At 40.1% G+C, this 20,436-nt stretch overlaps 1 protein-coding gene across 3 annotated transcripts in view; it reads left to right on the top strand.

Moving 5' to 3' along the window:
* Nucleotides 1–17,074, top strand: part of ST3GAL2 (ST3 beta-galactoside alpha-2,3-sialyltransferase 2) — a 1,330,536-nt gene extending 1,313,462 nt beyond the window's left edge. For all 3 annotated transcript variants that reach the window (XM_044081313.1, XM_044081311.1, XM_044081312.1), the window contains one exon: nucleotides 15,524–17,074. In XM_044081313.1, the coding sequence (XP_043937248.1) occupies nucleotides 15,524–15,697 (174 nt within the window). In that variant the 3' untranslated portion in view covers nucleotides 15,698–17,074. The remainder of the gene's footprint in view (nucleotides 1–15,523) is intronic.
* The last annotated feature ends 3,362 nt before the right edge of the window (nucleotides 17,075–20,436 follow it).

Here is a 20,436-nt window from a genome sequence, read left to right as displayed (position 1 = left end):
ATTAGGTTTGTCCCCTTCTTTTGTATATAGAAGAGGTAGTAACCTCAAGGAACTTCTTCAGAGAAATAAGACAATTGACTTTCATTCCAGACAAAAGGGTACGTTTACCTGTGGTAGTTGTAATTGGTGTAGGTATCTCCGGGTGGGGTACTCATTCTCTGTTAAAAACAAAAAATACTATATCAACTACAAAACTAATTGCAACACAAGATCTATAGTATATATAGCTCTTTGTGACTGTTGTCCTGCTTATTATGTTGGTAAAACGGATTGCCGCTTTCGCGACCGTATTTACCAGCATGTCTATGCTATAAAAAACAGGAAAAGTGACAATGCCTTATCTAAACATCTATTGAACAATGCAGGACACAGTTTTCATTTTATGGCTATTGACCATATCCAAGTTGATATAAGAGGGGGCCCACAATCATTGATTTTAGAAACCCGGGAATTGGAATGGCAGCTGAAACTTGATGCCTTCAACTTCCCGGGCCTAAATGAGAATTGCAATATCTCATCCATGTTGAAATATAGGAGCTACTTGAGGTAATCTTTAGCGTAGGCTATTTATATGAAAGTAACTTTTGACATTGATTTATTAAATCATTATGTCTCTGGTATTGGTTATTCATATACAACGTAATATTGTTTAATATATTCTTTTCATTCATCATTGAAAGGACCAGTCCCTTTAAGATATAGTCTACTCCAATAGATGTTAGGGTAGAATAGACTAGTAAGATTCTAGTTTCTTGCTAAACAATATGAATAATTCACGCAGGTTTGATTTTATTGATATATTTTTTAAATGAAAGTGGATGCTTGACTTGTCAAGATAAACTGCTTACTGTTATTTTAACTAGGTTGTGTTTGCTTCCTTTTAGTATTTACATGACATGTAGCTTTTAATATTAATATGGATGTAAAGGAAGTGACATCAATGGGTGTCACTGAAATGATTTTAAAAGTGAAGAATTTGCTCTCTTAGTTTTATGTTGAGAAAGCTCCTGTATTAACAGAAGCGAAAACACTATTTTGTTTGAAAATAAATCTTGCGTTTCAGTTCAGTTTGGTTACTCGGTTCGTTAAGGTTTGTTCTTTTGCTTTTACAGTTTACTTTTTGTTTTACTGCAATATTCTGAAGTCAGTAATATACCACGGCCACCATCAGAATATTCTGAAGTCAGTAGTATGCCACGGTCCCCACTGTAATATTCTGAAGTCAGTAGTATGCCACAGTCCCCATCGTAATATTCTGAAGTCAGTAATATGCCACAGTCACCATTGTAATATTCTTTTATTCTTTTGCTGGCACCAATTCTTATCAGTTTTATCAGCAGTAAATTCTCTTGTAATATGCTTCTGTTATTTAATTTCTGCATGACTTCCACTGCCTTTATTCAGTATGTTTAGGTGAAGAGATAAAAGTCATCTACCATGATTTATGACCCCTTCATTGCTAAGCATTTTCCCCGTATTTAATTCCAGTTTATTCATCTGAAAGCATTACATTTACATTTTCTAATAACTGCCCCAGATACTTTAAAATGCTCTTGTAGCACACAATATCCTCTGTTATCTTTATGAGGGCGTCATTCTTCAACACCCCAATAAAAGATCATTATGGTATCTCGGTCATTAACACTGTTGAAAAGCCTGATCGCTGAAATTACTGACCAGGACAGATTACTTATTCTTATTGTAAGCAAGAATGTTGCCTTTGGCTAGGAAATAAAGTCCTTACCAGGTCATAGAAAATAATGTTACTCTGAATATAAATCAGAAGAAAGTAAAATAAGGTAGCGGTTACTTCTTGGTCACACATTCCACGCAAGTATAAATAAATTATGTTTTAAGTAAAGTATGGAGGAAATATTGCAGCAGGGCTAGCCACCAGGCAGCATGAAGATTTGCTCTAGATGATTGTCACTGTTGATGTGACACCATGACTCTATGTGCAGAAATGAGAAAAAGGGGTTGTGCATGGATGGATGAATAAATTGTAAAAATGTATTATTGTGCATGTTTTTTAACTGTATTTTAATTTTTTGATGATAGGTTGCTGAAGAAGCTTCTCTTTACATTACTGAAAGCAATTACTATTAAACAACAACACTGTCCAGTGATACAGTACAATATCTGTAACAATGACATAGAAATATTCCAGGTACATGAACACAAAATTATATTCATCAGATAAAAAGGATTAGGCAGTTTAAAATGACTATAAAGTACCAAGATGAAAGTTCATAATTAACAAGCTATGCAAATATGTACAAAACCAAAGCTAATTTATATTTTGTGTGCTTTCATATGCCTGGTAATTGCAACCTACTATCAAATAACCACACTGTCATTATTCAAACTTCACAGCTCCACACTGTCATGGTTCAAAGACTATCTCTCAAACCATCAACAAGCCGTAAAGTGGGAAAGCACCCTATCACCCCTTCTCCCTGTAAACTTAGGTATTCCACAGGGATCCATCCTTGGACCACTTCTCTTTCTCATGTTCACCAAAAACCTACACAAGGCTACCCCCCCATGCTAACCTGGCCTAGTATGCTGATGACTCTGCCCCATCACTCCATCAATTACAACTAATCACCCAAGAATCCTTTTCAGCAATTGAAAAATGGCTTTCAGACTCACAACTAATACTTAACCCTAAAAAAAAAAAAAAACAGTTAAGGTTATTCCATCCCTCTAGGGCTACTGACCCAATTCCATTTATTTAAAATAACATCCTCCAACAATACCCCCATCACACCCGTTTCACAAATGAAACTACTAGAAGTAATCATAGATTACAATATGACATTCCACAAACATGTAGCGCAAACCATCACAAAGGTTCACAAAAAGCTAGGTACCCTCTATAGATGCAACAATTACCTAACCTCTGAAAGTCAAATCACAATTGCAAGAACCCATCTACCACCACCCTACGGTACACCTCCCCAGTGCTAGCCAGTCTAAACAAAGGTGAACTAAATAAACTATCTGCTATAAGAAAATAACAAAATTCACAACTGACTCTTTATACAGATCCCATCATTGCCAATCCCTTAAAAAGCTATCCTAGGTAGAACTACCAAACCTACTAACTTTCCAGCAACTTACTATCACCCCCCCCAAAAAAAAACAGCCCTACGGAGACTACTACCACACTATGCCAGCAATTGCCCACTAAGAGGTACCAACTAACAGCTGACATTTCTAAAAACAAACATAACTCTGGGGACTCCCTCTTTGCTACTACTGTCACAAAAACATGAAATACACTTCCTCTAGAAATCTGGTCACTAGACTACACACATGACTTTAAGAGCCTTCTTAAGTTACATTTGTCCAATTCATGGACTTGCTCCTGTACTAGCCCTGGGTAAATACTGCCACCCCTCTTACACACACCTCCTCACTCTCTCTCATTTAACCCATCTCTTTCAGTACTTTTAGACCCTAAAAGGAGACATAATTCACATTAGCATTATTAGTGCTGCACACTCTTACAGTTTACTGGGCATCATTGTGTGCGTACTGCTGCTACCATCTAATATATTCACCACTGAACACAGAGATTTGACTATATTTACCAAAAGTATTTGTATAAGTTGTTGTAATGTCATATTGTTTGTATTCTCTACTGAACACAGAGATTTGACTATATTTACCAAAAGTATAAACTAATCAAGAATGTTGACACTATTTGTACTACATGTATATCCATGTAACTACAAATGTTGTGCAAGTGATCCAGTTGGTGTAATGTCATATTGTCTGTATTACTCTGTTCATTGTAACTGTGTACTAGTGTATATGCTGCCTCTACTTACTACCTCATTTTTATCACTATATTTTATACTGTGCCTACTAATGATTTTTTATTACTGTATGGAGCCCAGTTGGACATCTTCCTGGTAAACAAATTTAAAATACATAATAATAAAATAAAATAAATACATGCGGCAAGAACGCTTTGGTATCCAAACTGTTTGTTTTTTGTCTGTACAACTACATGCAGAGATTCTTGACAGCACACCCTTAAGTACGCTGTTGGCAGTGTGTGTAACTTAAGTACTGTGAATCTTATCTGTACTGTGTGCATGACAGCACACCCTTAAGTACACTGTTGGCAGAGCATGTAACTTAAGTACCATGAATCATACATGTGCTGTGTGCATGACAGCGCATCCTTAAGTACACTGCAGGCAGAGCATGTAACTTGAGCACCATTAATTGTACCTGTGCTGTGTGCTCAGTCTCAAATTAAAGTAAGAGGGATGTCAGATCTTGTTAAAACAGTAAATTATACATGGAAGTAAAGTATCCAAAGATAAACAAATGTATACAATATACACTTGGTTGTCTGTATGTATATATTCATATATGTATATATGTTTTCTTTCCTTTCTGACTAGCTTGTCTTTTTGCTTTTATGTGCTTTATATGTAACTTTGTGGTTTTAACTTGAATATCTCTATATATGTTAATTGAGCTTTACTTAAATATTAAGATTTTAATTTCAAGTAATACAAAGAAATATGTCCATTTATATTGCATTGATCCTATTTGGTATCTAATTGCAAATGCTTCAAAAGTTAGTGTGTCTATAAAATAGTTAGTTTGATTATTTTCTACCTGATCTAGGAACCGATTTAAGAATTTGTTTCTGTGATGAAGTTAAAGAATAGTCATTTAAACATATGTATCTTCTAAAAAAGAAAAAAACAACTTACAAATGTATTTAGTGTTAGTCAGATAAGAAGCCCATTTAACATAGTTGTGACATCCCTGCTCTGGGCCAGTAATCAAGGAGCCTCAGTCCTCACCACCGACACCGGTGAGGTGATGTTCACTTGGAACAAAGGTAGCACACTCAGTCCTGGGGCTGGGTTTCCCTCTCTCTCTCCAGGCCCCCACATAAGACTCCCCACTGACACAGCTGTAGATCTGAGTCCTTAGCCGAATGTTCCAAGCCAAGTCCTCCACAACCTTCTTTATGAAACCTGTGCTTTGTGTCTCTGCTCCAAGTAGCTGACACACACACACTTTTTGAGATTTGATTTTCAGGCAAACACACACCTGGGAAAGGCTGGCACAGATTTACCAGCTATGCCCTCTCTGCCCAGACTATAAGGTAGATACTGTCAGCAGAACACCCCAAAGTCAGCTACTGTAAGGCTGTTACAAGGGTACCCAATTATACTGAGTAAAATTAATACTAATACAAATTATAGTATTTTGACCAGTGCTGCAAGGCTTTCAGTACTGGCCACAGTGACACTAAATAAATATTAAGTACTATCAAAGGTTAAAATATTCTCTAAAAGACCAGCCACAATGAAAAGTTTAAGTATATTTAATAATAATTTATAAAAGAACATGAACATACTAAATATCTATTTACAATAAACCCCAAAGTTTCAGCCACAAAAAGTATTAAAAATAACACACAAATAGATTCACACAGATAGAAAAAGCAGTACATAACTGATCTCACTATATTTTCCTGACTGATCTAAAGAATTGCTATTCCCTGGTTACTTAGTAAAGCAAGACAAGAGCAGAAAATGATAGACTTCAACGACTGACTACATTTCTGGTGTCATTCTAAGGGGATCCAGTATCTGTCTGCCTAGGATGACATGATCGACAGACCTCGATGCTTTGCCAGAGATGGCCTGCATCTGTCACCCCTGAGATTTCAGCTACTGGCTAAGGCTCTTGCCAACCCTATAGTGCCTTTTTTAGGCAGTATTCTAAAGACCAAAATTCCACCATAACCGCTACAAACAAATGCAATATGTGGGTCATGCTGCTCAATGCTAGAGGTCTAAATCTCAAGATGCACTTGCTTGAAGCTCTCCTCAAAATGGAGAATGTTGACATCTGTACGGTAAAGGAGACCTGGGTTAAAGAGGCAGAAAGCACCCATGCGCTCCCAGGCTACAACTCATTCCATACCTTTCGGCCCCAGAATTTGCCCGGAAGCTCCAAAGGCGGTGGTGTCTCCATATTCATAAGGGATACACACACCTTTAGACTGGTAGCCAAGCATAATGCATCTGAGATACTTCAGATACAACTAACACTGGGTAAGATGGCGTTACAAGTCATAGTCTGCTACAAAACCCCAACCATGTCCATAGACTCTCACTCCAAGTTCCCATTCAGCCTGGAATATATCAAGGTCCAGCCCAATACTCTCATACTGGGTGACTTCAACTACCCTTCCATCAACTGGGATAACTATTTAAGTACCAATAGACAGGTCCAACGCTTCCTGGAATTTATGAATTTCAATGCCCTGGACCAGCTCATTCTAACCCCCACTAGAGGAAACAACATCCTCAACCTGGTTGTCACCAACATGGGAGACCATTGCTCCACAACTATAGTTAATTCCTCCCTGGTTAAATCTGACCACAAACTGATCACCATGGAAATCTCCATCTCACCTACACCCCCTGCTAAGGTCATCACCCTGAAAAACCTCTCCAATGCTGACTTTGGGCTCCGAAAAACAGAGGTGGCTAACTTCTCAGCACTCATGCCAATGGAAAAGAGCTGCATGACAGCCGAATCATACACCAATGCACTGTACAAGCACGTATACAAATGCATAGATCTTGCCATACCAAACAGAACCAAGATGCTCTCCTCCAAATAAAGGAAGCCAATATGGTGGTACACAGCCGTCAATAAACTCTACACAGAAGGAAGAAACTGTTGCAGAGAAAAATGAAGTCACAAAACTGGAAAAACTCCTTTATCAGACTCAACAAAAATTTGAAATCCCTTAGCAAATCCTCTAAAGCCTGCTATGAAGTTATAATTGTGGCTGACAGCAAAAACAACCACAAAGCCTTATATAGCTATATCAAGAACCTCCAAGGCAATACACAGATTTGCTCTGAGTTATAGCACAATGGTACCACCTATACTGAGCCAACAGATATAGCCAACATACTAGCCAACAGATTCCATGCCTACGTAACCCCTCCAAAGGCCCTATCACAATACCAGAAAAAAGCCTGATACCTACCATTACTGCAGCACAGGTAAAAGCTGCATTGTCCAAAGCCAAGAATACAGTGTCCATCGGACCTGATAATATCCCTGGCTGCATCCTACATGAGTTACAAAATGAACTGGCACCACACCTGTGTGCCTTGTTCAATCACAGCCTTACCTCAGGCTTTGTCCCTGATGAATGGCGCACTGCTACAGTCATCCCTCTCCATAAAGAGGGAGCAACTACAGAACCCAGAAACTATTTCCCCATTAGCCTGACAAGTCTGGTATGCAAAACTATGAAGCATATCATCATGGACCTGCTTAACAAAGATGTAGGCAATCTCCAAACTCTTGACCCAACACAGTTTGGCCTTGTCATGGGGAGATCCTGTCTGCTGAACCTGGTTGACTTCTTTGAGGCAGTCACCAAGGCTGTGGATGAGGGTAAAGAAGTGCATATAGCCTACCTCGACCTAGCCAAGGCCTTTGATACCATTTCCCACTCAGGTATCATTGATAAACTTACCAAACTAGACATCAATCCTTATATTACTAGGTGTATTGCAAACTGGCTCACAGACAGGACCCACAGAGTGAAAGTTGCAGATTCCAAGTCAGACTGTCGACCAGTCATGAGTGGAGTCCCACAGGGATCTGTCCTGGGCCATCTCCTCTTTGGCATCTTCTTCTCAGAAGTCCAGGCCAACACAGAGGGACTCTGGCTGACCAAGTTCACTGATGACTGCAAGCTAGGAGTCATCATCAACTCTCCAAGTGATGCAGACATCCTATAAAAGGGCCTCTCTGAGACCAATGACTGATGTCGGAACCATGGCCTTAAGTTTAACACCAAAAAATGCGTTATCATTCCCTTTGGAAAAAACTCAGTTCCCACAAATTACCATGTCGACGGGAGCCCACTAAACATTGAAGGGGCTCATAAGAGATCTGGGCACCCAGGTTGACAGCCACCTCCCTTCGACCACCACATTGTCACTGTGGTCAGAAAGTCCTTTTACGTGGCACATTTTATAACCAAAGGTTTTGCATCCAGAAAGAAAGAGATCATCATCCCTCTCTACTCATCCCTCATTAGACCAATCATCAAATATAACACTCCATTTGATATGTACCTGACCAAACACCTGCAACAGCTGGAGAGGCCAAAAAAAATCACAAAAAAGACCCTAAGCCTTAAACACATGTCCTACATGGACAGACTCAAGAAACTTCAGCTGTTCTCAGTTCTCTTATTGATGCTGTACAACTTACAAAGCCCCAACCCAGCCCTACTCACTGAACACCTAAAGAAATCCCATTTCCCACCTCCCCTGTACCACTGCATACTTAGAAACAACATCATTATCAAAGAGAACATGATAGAGGACAGGTTCAGGTTCCAAAGACTGTCCATGTCCATGGAATAAGCTTCCTTTCATCTTGACAAGCAGCACCTCGCTGGGTCCTCTTCAAGAGAAATCTCGACAAGTGCATGCGTAACAGAAAAGTTCCCAGGAGCACACCAGTTGCCCCCACTGGGAGAGAGACTGTGAACTAACATTTTGGGTGTACGACGATGCCAGGGCAATTTGGGCTAGGCTTGTAAAGGCTCCAGGGCTATTAGCCTAGTACACACCTATGAACCTATAAGATGAATTGGGTGAGTGATCCTTCTTTGAAAAGGTTTCAAAAACAGACAGCCTTGAGACTTCTGACTCATCTAGTATTAAAATATAATTTCATTGCTGGATTACAGAATGACATCACATTCATCTTGTCACTTGACTTCTGATCCCCACACTACCCCCTTTACTAGAAACTGAGCCAGAATCTTGCACATATGTGTTACCATACACACACAGAGAGCTTTTCTAAGGTGTGTTATAGCGTATGGAAGCTTAAAAAACATTTCAAAAACTTCCACACTTCCAGGGTAGCAATTAGTTCATCCCTAAGGACAATACAGTAGGATTCCTACTCCTGATTTTCACAGATATTTTGTCTCTGGCTCCAATCAGAACTGTAAGATACAATCTTTTTAGCCTAAACCATGTAATTTAATTTCAGACTATTTTTCACAGTTAGCTGGAATGAGATTAAATTCTTCTTTTCCAGTATCCTCTGTTACATTATATTCATTTCAACAGTCATAATATAATCTGGCATACAGGTGTATTTCTTTTCTGTCCAGCAGGGCCCACTGTTGGTACATTTTTTTTAACAAAAGCAACTTTACTAATACATTTTTAACACAAGCATCTGTACATATCAATTTAATAAAAAAATGACATATAATTATTTTCAAAACTCCAGCTTGCTATGCTGGCATTTGTTACACATCCACTGCCCTACTTCTCCTGGCATAGCTGACATAGCTGCCAATACCTCATATCATCACAGCAGTATTTTTTTATTTTATTGTATTAACCTGGGTAGCACACTGATCCCCACACTCCAATTTCACTTTTAGTCTGGGAGTGTACAAATAAAAATGAATTGCAGGTATTATACAGAAATGGTAAACCAGTAGGAGCCTTTATGTTGTTGTTGTTGTTGTTTGGCTTTTGGCTTTTTCCCAGTAAGGGGTCGCCACAGAGGAACTCCGGTCCGCTAATGATTGGCAGTAGATTTTTACAAAATGCTGAGGTGCCAGCTCGACTCCCAACCTTCAACGAAGGCACGCCCATTTACACACGCATGTCTTTCGAATGCTACCCAACCGCGGGGACGACATGCAGACTCCACACAGAAGGCATAGAAGCCTTTATATGCAGTATTAAATAGTACCAATATACAGTTATATACATAATTGTAATAGATAACTGGAAAAAGGAGCTGAAGGTGGAAAGTTGAGAATTGGAAAGCGGTTAAGCTAGCCTTGAGAGGCAAGCAGCTGTGCAAACATAAGCTGAAAATAAGAATACTAAGGATGAACACCTAGATGATAATTAGGAGAGAAAATGACCACATTATCTTTTTTATCTTTAAACATAATTTGGATAGTGGTTATAAAAGAGGAGATTTCTCTAGATTTCTTAAATTCAGTAAGGTGAGCATATTTTTACAAGAAATGCATTTAATAGAAATGGATATGTAAAACTCATTTCAAATTCAAAATTCAAGAGAATACCCACAATAATAGCCTCTGCAATAGAACAGACTGCTGTGTGGGAAAGGTAAATTTCTTGTATCACTTCTTATATTATTTGTTGTATGGTTGCATTATTTTTATTGCAATGAGGTAAAGCATAAAATTCTGGTTAGGAGATAAAGCTGTCTCTCTTGTTGACTTAATTATAAACATGGTTTTAAAAATTGTACAGAAGGCGAACTAGACTATTTTGGGCAAAAAAGTAGATTGTCATTGGTAAAACTATATTTTCATTTAATGAAACCAAGGAGGCATTTGCAGTGGCAATCATGTCTAATAATTTAATGGTATCCTGATTCTGAGTGGTGATTTTAATTGTATCTTAAATTTTAAGGAAAATTTTAAACTCATAGATTATCACTTTTAGCAAAAGCTCTGAAAAAATGGCTATTGTTAATTTTTCGTAAAGCAGTTCTTAAAGGAACTGTAGCTATTCAAATATTTTGGGGTGTCTATGTGACTAGCTTCAAATCATTCAATGGCTTGGATGAACAGAAAAAATATAAGAGGTACTACATGTCTGTGGCAGTACCAAGTGTTCAGAATGGGGCCAGCCATGGAGGCAAATTTCATTTTTGGGAGATTCATGGGGGCAGCATAATGAGTGCTTTATTTCAGAACCTGCTGCATTCTGTGATCTATATGTTTCACTACATTTCTGACTTCCACCATAGGCACCCACCTCTCTGTCCTAGCATCTCCAGGAACAGATAACTTCCCCATGAAAGTCAATCCTAGCCTACCATGTCAGCCATCTGAATACTATCAGGAATGAAAACATACCCCATATCACCAATAGAAACAGTTCCCCAGTGTTACTCAGTAGTTCGTTCAGTCTCAGCCTTTTGACCAGGACTAGAAATCTGTCATAAGAGACTTGGTCTTTCCCTTCCTTGTGACCACTTCTAGAAATGGAGAATCACTCCAAGACCCTCCCTGTGACATCTGCCCTCTGTCCACTTCCAGTCATAGAAAGTTGCCCAAGAACACTTAGTGTTTCCCCTCTCTAGTAAGCTTTTGGGGTCTATATTATAACCACGAAAGTCCTTTTCAGTGAATACATAAACATCGACACATATTGCACGAACCGCAAATACACTGAGCGCCCTAATCCACGAAATTCAAAATCACAAATTGTCATAGTTGGCCAACCCCACTGCCCGCTACATACTACCTACCCAAACAAAATAAATAAACCACATACATGCACTAACCAAAACCGTACTTCTAACCCTAAAGTAAAGCTTGCATATACTACCATGTATGCACTTACCTTAACCCGCACCCTAACCCTAAGGTCTGTAACTATTGCACACTTACCTTAAGGAGCTATACCCAAACAAAATTAATAATCCACACACATACACTTAACAAAACCCTGCTTCTAACCCTGCACTAAACCTTAGATACATTACTATCTATGCACTTACCTTAACCCGCACCCTAACCCTAAGGTCCGTAACTATTCCACACTTACCTTATGGAGCTATACCATAGAAGGGCCAACTATGACGATTCGACATTCGGATTTTGTGCTTCAGGACAATCAGCGTTTTTGCGGTTCGATGAATATGTGTCAACGTTTCTGTATTCACATAAGTGGACCTTCGCGGTTTTAATAGGGAACCAGCTTTTGGATCATCTCAAAGAACAGAGCATTGCCCCTGGAAAATCTTTACTTCCTTTTTCTGTCAACTGTCTCACCACCTCTAGGAATATAAAACTACCCTGGAACATACTGTATATTCTTTTTTCGTTCCTCCATCATGCATTTGGCAACCTCCAAATGAGCATGCTACCTGAAGATACTTGCTATTTCTGCTCCCCCCAACACCATTAACCCTCTGTCCATCTTCAAGGACAGTCTTTGCTTCCTCTTTCATCAACTTTCTTATCAGCACCAGGAATGGAGATGTACATCTTCTTCCCCATCAGTCCTTTGATCACAGTCCTTCACTCCCAAGCAGCCCTTTAATGACTCAGATTCGTCCCTGAATTTTGGTTACAGGCATCACGTTACACTTCATTGCCCTTGCATTCATCCTTGTAAGTCCACTTAATTGTCATGGATTATGTATAATCCCAGACCTGCACATCGATCCTCTACCAGATCAGGTAGACTTTCATTACTGAATACAGTAGCCTGGGTTTGGGAAAAGGCTAGGAGTAGCTGAAGGTTCATGGACTGAGCAGTTCTCCTGGCCAAGACTGGGAAGACTTTTGAGCAACCCCAGACAGAGACTTCTGCTTTGACAATGTACTAGTGCACAGTGATTTGGAGATGGGTACATGCCACTGTATGATCACATATCCTGTCCTGCCTCATCTGAGGAGGGCAGTCAGACTCCCAGTTTCACTTGTTCCTCTTCTAATTCACATGCTTAGGATTTTAAACACCTCATCAGGAAATTACTACAGTGCTGCGGTGGTGGTGCTGCAGTAGCATTGTCGCCTCACAGTAAGACGTTGTCCTGTTCGATTCTCAGCTAAAGCGTCTTCTGTGTGGAGACATGCGTGAATGGGCATACCTTCGTTGAAGGCTGTGCATCAGGGCTGACAACTCAGTACATAAAAATGTACTGCCAATTATTAGCGGACTGGAGTTCCGCTGCGGCGACCCCTAACCGGGAAAAGCCGAAAGATACAACAAGATACAACAACATCAGGAAATGACTACAGTGCTATGTCAGGGCATAGCTAAAGTTCACAAACTCATATCTCTTTAGTTTTTGATGCATGACAAGAGTGCTCTTCTCAGCACCCACAATGCACCCAGAACTGACTCCAATATTTTATATGGGGTTGCCTGTATTGGTAGCATTTAAGTATGTGTGGAAATTCTTTATTAGCCCATTTGCTCCTACTAATGGAACTATCTGTGCATCTTTTTTCCATATTGCCCTTGTTTCTGCTTGTTTAAGGCATACAAGGAGGCATTGGACAGGTGGGAAAAGGGTGAGAGGGAAGCCAGACTAGAAGTGAGGTAGTATGTTAAGGTACTTAAAGAGGCACACTAGAAAGGCTTACTGCCTCCTTCTACCATCAAGAAAATGCAATGTAGTTCTATAATGTTATGTTTCTTAATGTACAGTGGATTACAGTCACTAAGTATGGCTATTTCAATAAATAATGATACTGTAGTCCTTTTGTCTTCATAATGGGTATGGTGCTCTACATCAGCAAGCTGGTCCTCTCTCTACCACCTGGGGAAGGATAAGCTAACTGGGCTACCTGGGTGGGACTGAATGCACTGTAGGGTTTTTGGCTAGCATAGGAATGCCTGGTTTCTACCCCATAAAACAGGCTGGCGGACACTTTTTCTTAACAGTTGGTATAGGATGGTCGCTACTTGCTGTAATTTGATTTTTGTTCATGTTTTCAGTTCTTCACTGCTTGTGTATTGCAATGTCTATGCAGTTTCCAATGAGGTAATCTTGCTGTATTGCATCGTCTGTGCAATTTTGTAATGTATCTGCCTTGCCACACTATTATCTTTCAGTATAAAGGCACTTAGTAGTAAGTATGTTACAGTCAAATTGACACATTGTGATACAGGGATGGATCCCTGATCATTACCCCGCCAACCCTGGTTCATGTAGTGTCCTAGCTGTTAGAGGAATCAGCTGGGAAGAGAGGAATGAAGAGGTACTGTGTGCTCGCATCTCTGAGGGAGGAGATTTAAGGGTGTGTCACAGGACATGTCTCCCACTAATGTATTTCAAGTGATGACAGAACACCTACTGGGAGCTGTCTGCCCAAAGTGGGGGCTCATGGAAGTGGGTGACAGGGCTATGCTGCATCTACTGCATTACAAGCCCCAGAAATGCCTATGTGGCATGGAGGGGGAACATTAGATACCCTGAGGGCCATACTATGATTGGCTGTCACCCTGAAAAGAGATGAATGGGCATGATTTGCAGCTATCAGCCAGGTGGTCAGAATATCACAGCCAGACAGAAGGTGTCCCTTCAGTGTTTATTTTTTCATGGTTTGTGAGCCAACTTGTCCGTTATTAGTTAAGGGAAATGTGGTTCACAGATAGGTTCACAACAAGGAGAGTGTCAATGAGGGAAGTAAGAGGCCTTGAGGCTTCATCATGGAGTGCACCAAAAAATAAAGTTAGTAAAAGCTGTATCAACTTGTGTGTGTGTGTGTGTGTGTGTGTGTGTGTGTGTGTGTGTGTGTGTGTGTGTGTGCATGTATACACACATAACAAATGCATAGTATTTTATTTATTTATTTATTTATTTAACATTTGTTGAGCGGGAATATCCGACTAGGTTCCACAGAGCCTGTTTTCAGTGGAGGCCCGGGGAGAAATGCTCCAGATGCATGTCTTTGGAATGTGGGAGGAAACCGGAGTACCCGGAGGAAACCCACGCGAACACAGGGAGAACATGCAAACTCCACACAGAAAGCACCCCAGCCGAGAATCGAACCGGAGAACCTCTTGCTGTGAGGCGACAATGTTAACCACTGCACCACTGTGCCGCCCAGTGTTTGCTTTTTTGGTTTTATACTTGAGAGTAGCATACCTGCTATTGTGGTGCAGGAAGTTGAAGCCCTAACTACTACCCAGATGACCTGTGTTCGAATAACTGTCACAAGAGCTGGAAGGAGTAGGGTGGGAAAATGGGAGTTAATGGCATACAGCCTGCCCATTCTGGGGGAGGGGAAGTGGAATGGCTAGCCACGTGGGTGACACCCAGTGTAAACTCTGGGTAGTGCAGCCCATGGATCCTGAACAAGAGGAGATGTGATATGTCAGCATAGCTGCATAGATCAAGGGCAGTAACTTGGAGAAACTTGGATGGTACAACCGTAAAGACTTTCAGCATTAGTATCCCTTAGTAGCTACCAAGGGAACTTTTAGGAACTCCTGAGTAGGCACATGACTTTGTGTGATCACATACCCTCACAGGGAAAAGAATGGGTTGGTGATGGCTCTTGTCTTGTGAGGAACAAATTGACTTGATAGGTTGGTAGGGGCTAATGACTGGCAAACTAATGGGATTAAAAAAAACTTGAGTAGCCATTTTTTCTCTCTGTCTCTCTCACTCTTTTTTTAGTTCCTGACCACTTTTCAGATGGTTGCACTGAGCAGCTCCATTCACATGATCTTTAACAAACATTGTTTGGTTCCATCCCTTTCTTAACTGTTGGTGGAAATTTGTTACAGCTCATCCCAGAGTCCCTGACAGTTTTATCTGAAACATGGTTGCCTACATGAAGACAGATGAGAGTGCTAGTGTTAGGCTTTCTAACACATTAAATTAACCATACTTTCTGTAGTTTATTTAAATGTTTAGCTTTGAGGTTCTCATCATTTTTCCTCATTTTGTCATTTCTCAGGTCAGTGTCTATGGGTTTGGAGCAGACAGGCGTGGCAACTGGCACCATTACTGGGAGAACAATCGTTATGCTGGTGAATTTCGCAAGACTGGTGTCCACGATGCAGACTTTGAGGCCCATGTAATAAACTTGCTAGCCAAGGAGGGCAAAATCAGTGTCTATCGTGGGAAATAAGTCTCACAGATGGTGACAGTCTCATTTTACCAAACAGACTGTGGGATTATCACTCAATTGGAATGCTTTGTGAACAAGCTGTAAACTGCAGTTAAAATGATGCATTTCTTTCTTTGATTTATGTCCTAAACAAAAAAACTCAGGTCAGAGACATATCAAACAATAATCAGATGGGATCATGATACCAGCCTAAGCCTTTTGATTATGGAATAGTGACTTTACCCAGGAATTAACTCACAGGCGTATTGAGATACCAGTGGAATCTACAGACTAAAATGAATGCTGAGCATTTTTGGAACTTTCTTCAATGAAAATTATGTGCATGTGCAAATCTGCAGTTGGCCGGTGTTGGTCAGTACTAGCAGGAGGGTTTTGCTCTTCTAGGATTCAGTGCTGTTTTATTATTGTTGGTTTTTTTTTTTTTGCGGGAGCAATTTCATTTATTGTCATACTCCACTGAAATAGTTTTGGCATATTTATGAAATTACTTTAATACATGCCTACCGCAAGTCTGAAAAAAGTGTTTATGAAAGCGAGATTGTGTATTCTAAAGGTTGCCTTGATTATCATTCCTCATATCAGTGTAATATTGTGGTACTCTGCCTGTTGTGTGCAGACACAACACTAACCATGGGAGAAACTGCTTTTTCTTTAATAATGGTCATTATGGCTTCAAATGAACGTTAATGTGTAGATTTTAGGAAACAAATACTCCTTCCACATGCAAATGCACAGCTTGACAACACTGGTTGCAATTTACCCCTGATGGGAGGGTAATAATCTGATATTTATTTGTAGTTTTTCAGTTTGAATCCAATGCATATAAGTTGCTTGGTGTGTTATTAAAAGAACCATTTTCTTTCCTCACATGCCAAAGACTGCACAGGTAAGAAGCAGGTGAAAAAAGTATAAAGGCAGAATCAGTCAGATGCATTTTAGATACCCTAAAGAAACTGGAGAGTACTGCAGTGTTCTGTACTAAGAATGTGTTTTGCCAATTATGTAGATTTGCTGGAGCAATCAGTAAACTCTTCCATCCTTATTCTCCTAGGAAGGAAGTTGTATTTATTATTGTTAACAATGTTATGATTGTCACTTTATTTATCTTACTGCCCCCTGATCTTAATGGAATGGAATGAAAGGTAATAGTATGCAGTTATCTGGAAAGGAGCAAGGGATTGCACCACTATGTGTTTGGCCATTGCTAAGTCACAGGAAGTTGCTTTTTATGTCCTTAACTCCTTCAACAGACAGGTAGAGTCCTTCCCTGTAGAGTGAGTTGGCTTTCACAGTGATGACCCAAGAGTAGGGCTGAGAAAGTCAGAGGCAGTGTATGATTGCAACAGTAACAGTGTTTGAGATAATTGATGTGAATTGTACTAGTAATCAGATTTCAGTATTGCAGACTTTCCCATGAAATGTCAGTGTTTTCTTTCTCTTTCCTGTTTATTATGATAACTATTATTCATAATATTAATAAGGTAGTAATACATTCAGCAGCAGTTTGATTTCAGGTTTCATCAGTTAGTTAAGTATTCTTAAGAAGGATTCTTGCACTGAATCATAATCAGTGGCTATACTGTATTTCATGCTTGGCTAAAAACCTTTCTTCATCAACATTTGTAGCACCCCCCCTTGCCTGAGCAAACATCTGCTGTGTCTGAGTTAAAGAGATCTACTTGCTGTTACAAAAGACTATCTTTTCCTGACACTGTTTAGAGCTCATCGTAGTACTTGTTAGAGTAAAATACATGCATTCACTGGCAGAAGGAAGAAAGAGTCAAAAACCTTTGCCTGAGCATGTCTCTCATTAGTCTTCAGGTGTAGAGCAGGGCATTAAGTGCAAAATTCATTCTGCTTTGGACAGTTGCATGCTGTTTCTAACTGGCATGGTATTTAGCAGAATCCATCAACTCTGCAGAGAGCTAAATTGTGGCACCTTTGTTGTTGCTTAGCACCTTGCAGAAATAAATCTTGAGAAAGCCATTGAAAATGGCATTATGTGAAGGAATATAAACACATTCAATTTAAAAACATCCTCCCAAGGGCAGACAGGTGTAGATAAGCGGACAGGAATTCAATCCTAAGTTTTCTGAATTATTCCAGTCATGTGCAGCATTCTTCCTCTCACTGTCCAGATCCTGTGTAAATAACATATTAATGTCTAGGTTTCACCACTTCTTGCTACTTGAACCGTGAGAGATACAGTAGAAAGATTTTTTTCTTTTCTTCACATCCTGTCTGAGGTTGAAGGCAACTCTGTCCATCACCCTTCAAACCACTAGACAACACAACCAGTTTTGCACAGATCAACACATGGTCGGTCCTTCTATGGAAAACAATGAGAGTTTCTCCTGTCTCCTACTAGTTTCACCTTAGACTATCTCCCCATGACACCGGTGTATACTTAACCATGGCAGTGCATACCAAATGCCTAAGAGATTATGCTGTGCACAGCAAACCCTTATCACATTTTCACCTGCAAGTGATTTGGAACATCAAGTTGTTAGGGGAGCATGAGTAAGGTTCCTTCAGTACCAGCACAACAGCTGTGTCTGACCTCACAGCAGTCTGTCTGATTTAGTTGTGTTCTCATTCCTCTGTTCCCACCTCAGTGGTGATTACCCTTGGGCTGTGACCACCTACTTTAAGAGGAAAAGCCCTGCTTCAACTCCATATGACTCAGCTGTAGTTATTAGATAGAGAGGAACGATAAGGTGGTCTCTGCTCTTTTCTTCCTGTCAGGGAGAGAATGGGAAAATGCTGGGGGAACATAGGCAGTGCACAAGCACTGGTGGTGATATCTGTGCCATAGGTTCATAGATAGGTACTACGCTATTGGTCCTAAGGCCTATATAAGCCTAGCCAAATGGTACTCTGGCTTTTGCCACCCAAGAAAATTATTTTCCTGTGCTCCTGTCAAGCAGAGCCACAGAAGTGATCCCCGAGTTGAATTTCCTATCTCCCATCCAATCATCAAGATTTTTCTTGAAGAGTGCTAATGAGCTTTGTTTGATATAGATGGGTAGTTTGTTCCAGAGTATGGGAAGTCTCTGGGACAGGAATCTATCCCTCCAGCATGTTCTGTTTATTGTGGTGACAAGGTTTAGGTCCCTAGAGCGTGTAGCTCGGAGGGATTGGGATTACTTTATGTGGAGCAGCTCTGGGTTTGACATAGCTTTGCATATTAGGCAGAGATCGCCTCTGAGTAGGCGATATGCGACAAGAGTAAAGCTGGTGTTTTTTGAGATGGTCTGTGTAGGGCATCTGTTTGAGGCCAGTAATCCTCTTTGTGAGGTATTTCTGTGGCCTTTTCAGTTGTTGTAGATGTCTAGTGAGGTGCATACCAAAAGGGGCGTTGTACTCTATAATGACCCTGTATCAGTGATGCAGTGTAGAGGAGCAGACATTTGAGGGGTGAATTACCACAAAAGTGGAGGCACTTCCTTTGTGATGACAGTGAACAATCTCTAGTGACATCAGCCTGATATATTAATGAGAGGCAGGGTCTACATAGAATTCACAGTACAGTGGCTTTGCACCTCTCCCAATCCCACTCTATGGTGCATGGGAGCTTGCATTCTTTAGAATTTATACATGAAGACCTGGAGGACTCTCCTGGAAGGGGAAAGTCTCCCAACACAAGTCACAGTGGGGAATCATCACAGCATGAGAGATTGCCAGAGAGAAGAATATTGTGAGTTGTCATAGGAAGTGGCCTGATATCCATGACTGTAGTATGAAAAGTAGTGCAAAAAATTATTTTGTACTTCCAACATGACTTGGATTAGCCATGCAGATCTTCTGTATAGCACAGTGGAATCTTATTTTAGCAGACATTAAAAACCTTTACAGCTTGAAGAAAACCTTTTTATGAGCAGTATTCCATATTGGCTCCTGTTAATCCTATAAATTTGGTCCAGCCCACTGCTAATGTGAGAAGGTCTCAGTATGTACACCTAGTGATTTAGATTCAACTAGTGACACCAGAGCAGGAGCAACATACTGGTAAGATAAAAATGAGTGGTGAGTAGCCAGCTGTCCTTTCTTATGGGGAATGGGTGGGTGTCCAGCAGTGGAGACTAGCACACTAGCTGTAAATAGAGTCTTGAGACACACTTGGTTATATGTTCAAGTGGTATGCATAAGACTGAGTTGCTTTGTGTCTGAGAATACCAGGTTGGTGTAAAGTGCCTTGCACAAATGCATTTAGACCAGTTTGAGACTTTCAGAGCTTAATAAAAATAATCGGAGCCAACTCCGCATGACAGCCAACCCAATGTTGCCTTGCAAAAGGCAAAACAATAAAAAAAGCAGCCTTCCTTGTAAGATGAGACCACCTCTCCCCTGAAGTGATGTGGGGTGCTACATGTCACACTGGATGGGAAACATATATATTAGCAAAGCAATGGATATTTCTTATAGGAAGAAAGCACTTACTGTACATCTGTAGAATAAAGTTGTTTAGTTCTGTTGTATCTATGACTTTCCTTGTGTCTCTCTTGCAGGACAAGGCCATTTTATTTTCCTCTTTTTTAATTTGTTGATTTTAAGTTAATCAAATTTTTTTTGCTAGATCCTTATTTAAGCAGGAAATGGTTTCTAATTTGGAGTATATAACTGGAGGAAGTAAGGCAGCTTAGTGTGTTACAATATGCCTTAATTCAGTAGCTATGTATAGCTATTTGATATGCATACTGCTATGACCTAAACTGCCTCACATTAATGAGGCACTATCC

This window comes from Protopterus annectens, chromosome 8.part0, assembly GCF_019279795.1.
Source record: "Protopterus annectens isolate FY-2018-M chromosome 8.part0, PAN1.0, whole genome shotgun sequence".
NCBI classification, from domain to species: Eukaryota; Metazoa; Chordata; order Ceratodontiformes; family Protopteridae; genus Protopterus; species Protopterus annectens.
Note: the sequence above shows the minus strand (reverse complement) of the source record. Positions and strands in the feature narration are given on the sequence as shown.